General features: G+C 36.6%; 1 protein-coding gene across 6 annotated transcripts in view; it reads left to right on the plus strand.

The window, feature by feature from the left end:
• SPATA22 (spermatogenesis associated 22) overlaps nucleotides 1-11,895 on the plus strand; it is a 30,918-nt gene that overhangs the window by 15,213 nt on the left and 3,810 nt on the right. For 5 of the 6 annotated variants that reach the window (XM_034752239.1, XM_034752242.1, XM_034752238.1 and 2 more), the window contains 8 exons: nucleotides 1,683-1,750; nucleotides 2,366-2,491; nucleotides 2,937-3,065; nucleotides 4,717-4,777; nucleotides 4,974-5,069; nucleotides 6,690-7,062; nucleotides 8,936-9,065; nucleotides 10,718-10,815. In XM_034752239.1, the coding sequence (XP_034608130.1) occupies nucleotides 2,449-2,491; nucleotides 2,937-3,065; nucleotides 4,717-4,777; nucleotides 4,974-5,069; nucleotides 6,690-7,062; nucleotides 8,936-9,065; nucleotides 10,718-10,815 (930 nt within the window). In that variant the 5' untranslated portion in view covers nucleotides 1,683-1,750; nucleotides 2,366-2,448. The remainder of the gene's footprint in view (nucleotides 1-1,682; nucleotides 1,751-2,365; nucleotides 2,492-2,936; nucleotides 3,066-4,716; nucleotides 4,778-4,973; nucleotides 5,070-6,689; nucleotides 7,063-8,935; nucleotides 9,066-10,717; nucleotides 10,816-11,895) is intronic. The other variant, XM_034752243.1, reaches the window with a different exon arrangement.

Genomic DNA, 11,895 nt, shown 5'->3' on the forward strand with positions numbered 1-11,895 from the left:
CCCCCACCCTCCACACACACAGTCACCCTCCTCAGTCTCCCCCCGTCCCGAACTGTGCAGAGAAGGAGCTAGCACGGCGGAATGGAGCGCTGGGTCTGCGCTTTCCCGCCTCCCCCTCGCGCTGGGGTAACCGCTTGTTCCAGCCGTTGATTTTTGGCGGGCTTGATATCAGCCTTCGCTCAGCCCCGTGCACTAGCTCTGGGCAGAGTTTCAGCCCAGCTGCTGAGACCCTGATCCTGGAGCTGGGTTTTCCCGCTTTCCTAAGCCCTGGGACGGGGTTTACCCCAGTTTCTCCTCAGCTGCTTGTCCTGTCACGGGCTTGTCCCTCAGTCGTTAGCAGTGGCCACGTTTTTACCTCAACTCCAAGGAAATAAAAGTCACTGTAAAATCACACACAGCACAGCAAGATCCGAGGCCAGAACATTAAATTACAGGATTGTATGCTTTTTATTTGGCTTCATTTTACAAATCTCACACATTTATTTTCATTGATGGATTATGGAACCACCAAAAAGTGTTTGAAATACAAACTATTACAGACCTCAGGGCCAAATTCTGCCCTAATTTATGCATGTGCATCTGTCATTGATGTCCATGACATAAACTAGATTATAAATTAGCTATATATATATATAGCCTGTCTATCTTATGTATTAGGTAGGTGGGCTCTGATCCTACAAACATGAAAGACATTACACAAATCATAGTTAAGCATGTTCATAAGGATTTTCAGCATTTTATATGCTAAGAATCGGGGCAAGTAATTGTGATGATGATTATTATTATTAATTTTAGTAATCATTAAAGTCTCCATTTTATAAACACACACAAATATTTTTTTGCTGGATCAGTCCCTATACAATATGGCCAACTCCAAGTAGCATTGCTACCTGTCCAGGTTTTCCGAGGATCATAACTTTTTTGAGGTAGCTGTCCTGGGAAATCTGTAAGGGTACTCAGTAAACACTGCCAGCTGTCCAGTTTTATGGAAGTCCTCTTTTTTTGTATCTCAGATAGGGCAACCGTAAATTCAAACATTAAAAAATTATGAGTCAGGACTCCCAAAATGACAATATTGGTTAAAAATCATAAGATTAAAAAATAATAAATTTGGGGTTCTTTTTATTTTTCTTTAGATTTCTGAGACTTTAAGGTATATAGGACTTGCTTCACTTTTTCAAGCTTTTCTCTGCACCCAGGGCTAAAAACATACTTTTATTTATTTATTTAATGAAAGCTGTGATTCTCATGCATTCTCTTGATTCCAGTAGGTGAAGCTTCAATAAAAACATCCAATATCTCAAGACTCACAATAAAATGAAGAAAGTTGGCAACACTGCTTATATTGTACCACAATTGCATATCATTTTACAAAAGTTTTACAAAATTCATGTCACTATCACATCTAGAAATGAGCAAAATGTAATTACTCTGTTATAGTGATTTTATGTGCACAAATATCTGACACCAGGTCAGATGGGATTAAAGCCATTTAAACATTTAAAGTGAAATGATGTACATGGAATAGCAGCTCAAACTGTGTGGTCTAGGAATAAAATATTCACTGTTTCTACTTATAATACTGTCATGGATTACTCAGAAAGGAGCATGGCAAATAAAAATTCATGTTTGTCAAATGTGAATGTACTTTAAAAGTTAATTTCTGTTAATTCTTCCCACAGAATCTCCAGTTTATAATGATGGATTCTGGTCATATCAAATACCTGCTGCAAAAGGGAAGTGTTTAAAGGTTAGGGGCCTATACAGTATTCTTTAGAATAGCAAATTTATCTCTTTCATTTTCATATTGTGTGCAATGGGTGCAGTGGCACTATTTTTCATAAAATAGTTAAACCTTCAGTTCTTATTCTTAACCATCAGGCATTCCATTTTGATAATTAACTTTTCAGGGTTTATTATAGCACCACACTTTATAACAATGTTAAAGTTATGGTTAAGTCATCACTTTCATTTTAATTCCTTATTTTCAGGGACTTATACAAAATTACCCTTTGAATTTAAAGTTATAATTTGTTTTCATTTCAAAGGGGAAGATTTTTTAGAATGTTTAAATTTATTAAAAATAAACCTGGACCAAAATAGATGTAACTATGCAAAATATTTTATTTTACTTCAAAAATGTAATAACTGGGGCCCTGATCCTGGAAAGTCTTACTCATCTGGTATAATTTTATGCACATTAATGGTACCACAGAAATCAATAAGACTACTCACACAAGTAAAGTTAAGAATGTGCCTAAATTGATATACATAAACTGTTACACATATAATGAAGTGAAGCTGATGAAAAGCTGCATGTACTTTAGTTATATTTATAATGTGAATTAGGTTTTTTTTTCTACAGGCAGATTTAATTGAAATATAACTTTCACATGGAGAAAATGGAATAGTGAATAAATTATTGGATATTTGGATATTGTGAAAGAAATGAAGAGAAATTTAAGTGACAGTTCATCTCGTAGCACAGCAGGTATCAATTACTTTTTATTACTGTACAATTTGAAAATCATTTTATCAATGTATTTACTCAGTTCTGCAAACACTTCCTACTAAGCCAGTCCCCTGTGCTCAAATAGAGTTCCACTAAATATGTACCTTACTGGAGGGTTGAGGTCATAGTGGTAATGTTGAACTCAGTGGAACCATTCAGAGAGTGAAGAGTTTAGCAGATGTGCAAGTGTTTGCAGGACTGGGGTTTTAGATTGTAAACTCTTCCCTTGTCTTCCTTATGAAGTACCATACCCTAGGTGATATAAAATAAATAATAAAGATAATAATAATGGATAGAAATGTTAATTAAGTAATTATCATTTACCCATTTTACAAATGGAAAATGTAAATGGTATATCCCTTAGCCAGAAGGATTTCATGGCTTTCCAACAGTATATGATACAGTTATTTTAATTTATATTTAGGTTGTCTACCTGTACCACTGTTCAATCAGAAAAAAAGAACCAGACAGCCGCTCACTTCAAATCCACTTAAAAATGAGCCAAGTACCAGCACTGTGACTCATAGTTATGACTTTTCTGCTAGAACAACTGGTAAATAAGATTTAAAAAAACCACAGCATTTAAGGCAATTTTAATTTTAACTTTATAACAACACTTTTTTAAAGTTTTAGCCATCTTTAACTAGAGCTCACAAGCAAGCTTTAAGTTTTCTGTAGAAAAATTCATTTTGTGAAAGAAAAATATGTTCTACTCTTTTCTGTCCCACAGTAAGTTTCTTTCTCCTCTGTATAATTAAGCCCTTTTAATGTGTGCTTGCAGGGAAGTTGACTTTTTTCTGTTTTAGAGAATGAAGTAGCATGTTGGCATTTAAATGCCTCTTGAAATGGTGACCTTTTGGTGTTGGGTGGTTTCAATAGAAATTCAAGGTCCTTGTTACAGGATGGAACATTTATAGTGTGCTATTGTAGTCTTGTAAAAGAGAAATAATCTGTCCCCAATACTGTGTTTTTAAAAGGCTCTGACATAGAATTCTGCCAGGATTATTTATTGTCATCATTGTTATCCCTACAATTACTGTTTAAAATAAAAATTTATTTGTGCTTACTACAGACAGTTCTAAAACTGGTAGCTTAAACATCAGTTAAAAAAAAAGGTTAATTAAAACTCACTTTTGAAAAAAGTTGTGTAATATCAATCAACCAAATTCCCCACTGATCTGGACACAGAAGTGAAATGAAGACAGTCACGTGGATGGATTTTAAATGGCCGGGTGAAACATTTTATTAAACTTAAACACAGGGGAGGTGTGTTACCCACCCATCACCCATATTCTCATATACCAGGCATTTTAAGTGGTTCCAGCGTGGGGGTTACAGGCTCCTACCAAATAACCCATAACTTGGGTTACGCTTTCCTTGGCCTACCTTTCCTCCCCCACCATGACTCATCTTGCTCTGAGACCTACCAATCCCACCCCTCCATCAAGGGGACAGAGAGTGCAGAAGGGCGGGGGCCTCCACCCACATGAGCCACAACGTCTGACCCTATCCCATGAGTCCAACGCCCATCAGCAAAATCCCATGTCTTTTACCTCTTGGAACCCTTATGTTATCCTTTTAATGGCACTGGAAACCGTCTGCATGTTGTGTTGAATTAGCAACTCCACCAGGTATCTCTGTTAGATACTAAGTGCATTTCTGCCTAATTTACTGAGGCTTGGAGGTACTACAAGGAAGGCTAAAAAGCTCTCTGTGCCTCTGGCAATTGACCCTTATGAGAGAAAAAATTACTTCCTGACCCCAAATGGGCAACTGGTGAGACCCACAGCATCTGTCAGGCTGGATTCCTTAGTTCAGGATGAGGCTACTGGAATGGAGCCAAAAGAGGCTTCACATGGCTCACACTCCCTGTTATATCCCTGAAGCTGGGGGATGTGAACCAGTCGGTGTCCCTCCCCTCCAACTGGCCAAGGGGTACCAAAGACTCCAGTAGGGCATGAGCACAGGAGGAGGTACCTGGTGTCCTTCAGCAAGTGTCTCCCTCCCTCACTGCTGGGACTGTTCCTTTCCCCACCAGTTCCATCAGTTTCCCCCACCTGTTGAGGCAGGTGGGTGTGGGTGGCATTTGGTTTCTTATGATGCACAAAGCACATACATAACTCTTTGCAGGAGAGGGCCTAAGTATATTTAGTACATATATGTATTTTCAGTTTTTATCCATATGCCATCCTTTGTCTTTTAAGAATTAGGGTGGGAAGTTGCAAAGCCAGAGCTGGCTCAACTACAGAAAACAACGAACAGTGGGTATGTAAAACCAAACTTTTTTGCCTTCTAGTTTGCTTTTAGTGACTTATTCATTTAATTATTTCATAAAATACAATTTACATGTATTTTATGAAATACATACAATAACCTATAATGTATTTTATGAAATACATACAATAACCTATAATCAGGCTGCTACTCTGTCATTCTAACATTTAAAATGTTTCTTTGAAAGCCAAATAGAACCTTCTATGGCTCCCTCCCTGTTGAAACAACAAAACACATCAAAGCCGCATATATCAAATACTGGAAAGAACCTGAATATTTTGAGGTTGGTAAAATGTAGAATTTCTTATTATCATTAAATAGAAAAATACTTATTCTTATATGAAAGTAAATCTGATGTTTCTTATATGTTTCCATGTTCTTATAACATCCAAAAGAAACTTTCTGAGTCTCAGATCATTGCCATGCTCCCCAACCTATATTCTAGTTCTGAGCCAATGTCCACTGAAATCAATTTAAATCTTTCCTTTGACTGCAGTGCACTTTGGATCAGGCGTAAAAGCCTAATCCTGCAGTCTTTACACAGGCAGCACTCTAATAATCAATGAAAATTTCCCTTTCAGACAACTCTGAGTTGGCAATGTTGCTTATCTAATTTATCTTTTAACTAATAATTTATTTCTAATGGTATATTAGCCTCTTTGGGCACGATGACCAGCTATGTATACTGCAAATTTTGTATACTTTCAAACTAAATTTTCATTTTTATTTCAACGGTTTCAATTCAGCAAAACATTGTCTATTTGCTGAATCAGGAACTACATAAATAAATGCCTTAGAAATGAAAGGTGATCAATAGCAAGCCTGTAGAACTTCTGGAATAATTAGGAAGAATTCAAGTCCAATTTGTTTCTTCTAATTTCAGATATTCAGTTGCAAAATCTGGATTCTTTAATGCACCTACCCATGTAAACTGATAAATGGTACAAATAAACACAATTTGTTGTTAGAATCTCAAAACATATACTACACACATGGAAGGGTTTGTTCCTGCCTCCATGCCATAGGCCATATCGTGCCATGAATTTTCAAGCAAAACTTTTTAGCCAGGCTGAATTCTGCTTAAAATTTGGTTGTCTGATATAGCCTCATGTGATGAACTCATACTGAGTAAATTGGGAGGTGTGGTTGTGAATGAGGGCAATTATTGCTCATTATTTATACAGAAAAAAGTTTAAGCAAACTTGAATCTTAACTGGAAAGTCAGTATTGAGCCTTATTACGATCCAGGCAAGTGTTTGCTTGGGGCTGTGCTTTTTTGGAGGCCCCACATCCCATGGAAACACTCCCATCCACAGGATAGTTATCTCTTTCTATTTCCAGCTGCAAAATCAGTGGGAGAGTAAATATCTTTCTGACAAGACCTCCCTAACTTCACCTCCAGTGGCAGGACTGGAGGTGGAAGCAGTTAATTGGCTTTCTTTATGAAGTGTAAGGTCCTGAAATCATAAGGCCAGCCTTACAGCCAATTGTAGGAGGAATTTTTGAGCAGTGACCCTGGGATGAGGGTTCACAAAGGAATTATTTTCTATAATTTGGAGAACTTGCATTTACAGTGTATTGAATTTGAGAAAATCATTTTAAGGTCCTGATTCAGGAAAGCATCCCTATTCAGGACATCAGTTAAGCAGATGTTTAAAACCCATTGAAGTTAATGGGAGTTAAGCACATGTGTAAAATTAACCACATACTTAATCACTATCTTGACTAAGGATGAAGTTAAGCACATGTTTAAGTACTTTATCTGGGTTTAAAGAAATACAGGGTGTTTTTTTGAAAAGGTCACAGAATAATCTGTGGAATGCATTTATATATATTTTGAATATGCAGGTCAATATTTCAATAGGTATTGTGATATTGAATCATATATAATGTTGCACTGCAGAGCAGAAGAAAAGAATACCAATGCTACAGTTTGGAACAGAAATGAGCTCATGTCGCCAAGTAGCAGAATCAATTTGATATCTGATAGTGGAATCATTCGAAAGTTTGAGAATATCTCAAATAGTCTGAGAACTGTTCAGCAGCACAAACTACCCGAGCATCATAAGGCATCACAGCATATTGAGACAACTGTAACAGGACAAATATGTTCATCCAAAGCACAATGGCCAGTTATATCCAGCACCACATCAAGAAGTCTACAGGATCATAGTCCAGCATATAAATTTAATATTCATAATATCCAGCATAATATTCAACAAAATAAAGTTAATGAAAAACAATTTGATCATGTTCCAGAAGACAAAATGATTCAGGTAAAATTCTGGGGAGTAGGTAGGGGAAGAAATTACAGGCCTCGGGACATTTCTCGAGAAAATAATAAGGGGACAGATGCCTGTTGGGGGAGGGAAAGTTGTTTGAGGGAAGATGAAGCCACCATGAATTCTAGCTTTGGGAGGCCTCCATTAATTCAACTTTGGGAAGCCTTGGAATTAAGATTTTCATATTAAAGTAACCTAAAATTTCCAAACATTCGTAAACAATTACCACTACGCCCTATGAGCACACACACACCTTGGTCAGCCTCCTGCTCAGAGACCTGGCCTTTTCTTAGATATGTCCCAGGAAATTTTGGTGAAATGTTGGCAGCAACATTTTTGAATTGTGTTAAAGGAAGACATGCCCTCACTTTAATGTAATTTATTGAAATAATTTTTACTAGTGAAATAAAATTATGCTTCTTCAAGTCATATGTTGTGAGGAATGCAATATAGTGGTATATAGTGGTTCTTATTCTTCAGCTGTTTGTTGAATGGTAAAGAGTTGCTCTGCTTTTACTAAAACTGGCTTTGTCTCCTAGTTTCTGTAGTTGAAGTTATTTTCTGTAAGGAGAACAAATATATCTCTTTATGAGTATTGTACTCTAGTTTACTGTTCTTATGTATTTACAAAATCGTTTTCAAATCTGTTGGCATACTTCATAGCAGTTTCTCCTCCCTTGGTGTTCACACCTCAACTGCTAACAGAGCACCTCACCCTCCCTGATTGAACTAACCTCGTTATCTCCATACTGATTTATACCTGCCTCTGGAGATTTCCATTACTTGCATCTGAAGAAGTGAGGTTCTTACCCACGAAAGCTTATGCTCCCAATACTTCTGTTAGTCTTAAAGGTGCCACAGGACCCTCTGTTGCTTTTTACAGATTCAGACTAACACGGCTACCCCTCTGATACTTCATAGCTCTTGTTAATGCAGCTTGTTAATAGAAATAGAAATTCTGACTGATTTTAATCTATTCTTCTGTTCTTTAAACCTCTATTTACATTTGGTGCATCCCTCACTCTTGCATTTCTTTTGTAATTTGCTAAATGCAATTTCCCTGTCAAAAATAGCACAAATTTAGACTAAGCAAAGTTTCCATTGCTTATGTTTTTAACAAAAATCCCATCGTACCTAAAGATATATCTTTCTTTTTCTCTGTACCCCCATGCCATGACCAGCATTCACAAATGAATGATAATTATCTATTTGGTCAATGTTGACTCACAAGATAGTACAGTATAAATCAGAAACAAAATAGCTGTTCATTATTTATTAGATTTATTTGTGTATGTTTTAGACAACTGCTAGTCATGACTTTGTTTCTATCTGCTACTCAGTATGAAATAGGCGGCACAAATTTGTGTGTTTCAAGCATGTTTATAATATTTCTTTGTCTTGCCAGCAATTGTTTTCCACTTGGCTGGACTCAAATCAGTGGTCTGGTGCATATCCATGGGATTTTGTCAAGTCCTACTTATTCTCTCCAATTAGTGCAGATTTTGGGACTTGTGTTCTGACGTCATTTAGACACGTTAGAAAGTCCAATTCCTAAATAAAATCTTCATTTTATGAAATGCCTTTTGCATGGGTGTGGGTGTGAAGGAGGGTTGTGTGACCATTGTTTTGAATAGGGGTATTTATTTATTTGAACCGAAACAGTAGTCTATTGTGTGATTTTTGTGATATCATAAAACAAGTTATATTGGACAGTGGTTTATTGGTGTTTTAGTAATCTAAATAAATTAAATAATGTGTTCATTTTAAATACTGGATAATTAACATAAGAACAATGTGTAACTATCTATCTGACTTTAAAGACCGTAAAGGTCTCTATTTAACTTGAGTTCTCATCTTTCCCTGAAAGAAAGTTCCAGCATATCAATTAAAACTCAAAGAAAAAGACAATTCTCTGCGAATTATAAGTGCAGTCATTGAAAGTATGAAGCATTGGAGCCAGTATACTTATAAAACTGCACTATTATTTGAAGTGTTAGGTATGTATAGTAGTTTATGCTATAGCTGAAAATATTGGTGGGTCAGTCCCAAAAAGACAATGCAGTTTTTACTATAGAGCAACAATAGTCAAAATATTTAAAGAATCAGTTCTCAAATTTTGATTAATATTTGACCCATTTTCCTTTTAATATTGACATGAGCCTCCAATTAATTTCATATCCGGACAATTTTCCATATATCAAAGATGACCAAAATATGAGCATGGCAAAATGAAAAGTATCACCCTACAATATTTAAACTCTCCCCATCTTAATATTTCTACTATTGTCTTGATTTCTGTTATATTTTCTAGCCAAGGTTCAAGGGCAGTATAAAATGAATTGTGCTAATTTAATCAGTGGCTTAGGCTGATAGGTGTGGAGTTTCCAGGGGATGAAAACTCTACTCAGGATTTGGTAGCACTGTGCAAAGCAGCCACAACTCCACTTAAAAGGTGGCTACAAAGGTAAAGGTATAGAGGACAGCACATCATCAAAAGTGAGCTGGCTGAAAAGGGGAGATGGCCACGGTGGCTAGAGAGTCTGCTGATATAGCTCTCGGAAGAAGTTCCTTTTGGTAGAATTCTCGTGGGATGTGATACAAATTAAAATTGCCTCTCTCATTTGAAGGAACCCTTACACACAGCAGAGGTGAAAACACTACATGAACCCCAAAGGGATGAATTTCCCTCCAGCAGCAATGGGTTTAGCTGACACAAGAAAGTCCTCTTTACATCTCTCTGTGGCTGATTTGATTAACTGTGCCCACTATCTAAAATTGGTCCATACTTAGAAAACTGGTGAAGAATTTTATTGGTGAGGCTTGGAACTTTGTCTGTAACATCTGAACTCTTTGATAAAAGGATGAACACAACCTAAATTCTTCATATACCTGAGAGACTAATCCACACTATATAAAAAGCCATCACAATATCAGTTAAGAGTGTAGTAGCAGACTTTCTTTCTATTTTTCAGGATTATTACATTTTTCATAGAATTAAAATAATTAAAGCTTGAGACATTATTGAAGCTAAGAAACAGAAAGAAAATTTGCAATGAAAAATCCAGCTAGCAAGGGTACCAGAGTTCTGCAACAACTTTTTAATAGAATTAACTTGGAAATCAGTCAAAACCTGGAGTTCTTCTGAATTTGACTTATTTTTACAACCTATTTCACTTTTCACTTTTAACAAAGGAAGCTGGAGATGACCAATTGTTTTAAGAGTTGGGGTGGCTGGGGATACCAAATGTAACATGAACTCATGGACTCTTTTACATTGGAAATGTTGGTTACAAATTTTAATGGTTTAGAATTGATTTGCATATATGAGTAAGTACAGCTTTAAGAAAAACTGGATCTTTCATGCACCAGTACCTAGGGAGCTAATCAGTTTATAATCATGCTTATGAAAAGTACAGTTTTTCACCTACTTCACAGAGACAAAATATGTGAATTTACTATTAGTGTGCCATATATAGCCCTTAATTTGCAGTAGAATTCCCACTGATGTCAGTGGAAACTGTGCTAGTTAGAAGACTGACATCAGTATGTTGCTTAGTATTTTTGTCTATTGAATATTAATGTCACGTAATATTTGTAGATCACAGGCTTTAATAGTGCTCTCATGTTTACTTCTTGACATATTGTTTAGGCACACTTGATTCTGCAGTCACACCTGGAGCATATGGAGCAAAAAGTTTTGTCTTGAGAGATGGAAAGGAGAGTCTGCCATGTGTATTTTATGAAATTGTAAGTATTTTCTATGTTTATACAGAATATACTATACGTGGTGCAGTTAGGAGGTTAAAAACATGTATTCAGTTAACACTAACTTCTAATGTATAAAATAAAGTTAAAAGCTGTATTGTTCACTTTCCATACAAAGTGAACAAACTGCTTATTGGGTCTGTGGCAGTAAATACAGTTGCAGTTCAGGCAAGCCCAAACCCGTTTTGCGAAAACTTGTTGAGAAATATTTATGCAAGTGTCTTGGGGATTTCTCAGATCAAATTAAATTTGAGAAGAGTTTGTTTAGGTTGTGGAAAGCTGGATTGGGATTTTGGAGGGAAACAACTATAAAGCAGAGAAGTTATGGGGCAAAGTTCACTCTTTTTCAAGGTGTACTCTGCATATTTTTATTTGTAGTTTACACACACCAACCCCTTGGTTCTACTGAGCTTTTGCAGTCCTCTAGAAAAGGTGTACCTGTTTGGATTGCATGAGCATGCCTTCATAGCACTGACCATTCAGAAATTAGGCTATAAAAGGGCCATGCAGTTCTGGGCTTGCATAATTGCCTTTTATCTATGGCTAGCTGCAGATGTAGGAAAATCCTGTTTGTACCCAGGGGAGTTTTATGTATATAATTTGGCCAAAGTTCAATTCTTCTCACAAAGGACATATAGCAGGAAGTTTTCTGTTACCTCAGTTTGTTGATTAATTTTTTTTAAGGTAATTTGTGCATACTTCAGGGTAGACTTGGGCCAAAGTTTTTGTGGGTCTTTTGTCAGTGAAAACCCCGTATCTCCCATTTCTGTTCACTGTTAAGACATCTTTTCATCTAGCTTTGTGGTACTTAGCAATTTCCCTCAGAACATACTATTTTCCGCAGCTCCCTTCTTGTAATGGAATCACTTTTCCTAAGAGTTGTAGGGACAGCAATTGACAAAAGAAGAAGTTCTTGTGGTGTAGCTCCTGTGCAGTCATGCTGCCAGAGAGGGTCAAGAACTGCAAGGGACTTTAGAGCTGACATAGCCCACAAACATTACCTAGCCTCCAGGAATCCCCTACTAACACTATTATTCTTCAGACATTTTGAAGAGCTTAGTT

The sequence above is a fragment of the Trachemys scripta genome, chromosome 18 (genome assembly GCF_013100865.1).
Source record: "Trachemys scripta elegans isolate TJP31775 chromosome 18, CAS_Tse_1.0, whole genome shotgun sequence".
In the NCBI taxonomy this organism is placed as follows: Eukaryota; Metazoa; Chordata; order Testudines; family Emydidae; genus Trachemys; species Trachemys scripta.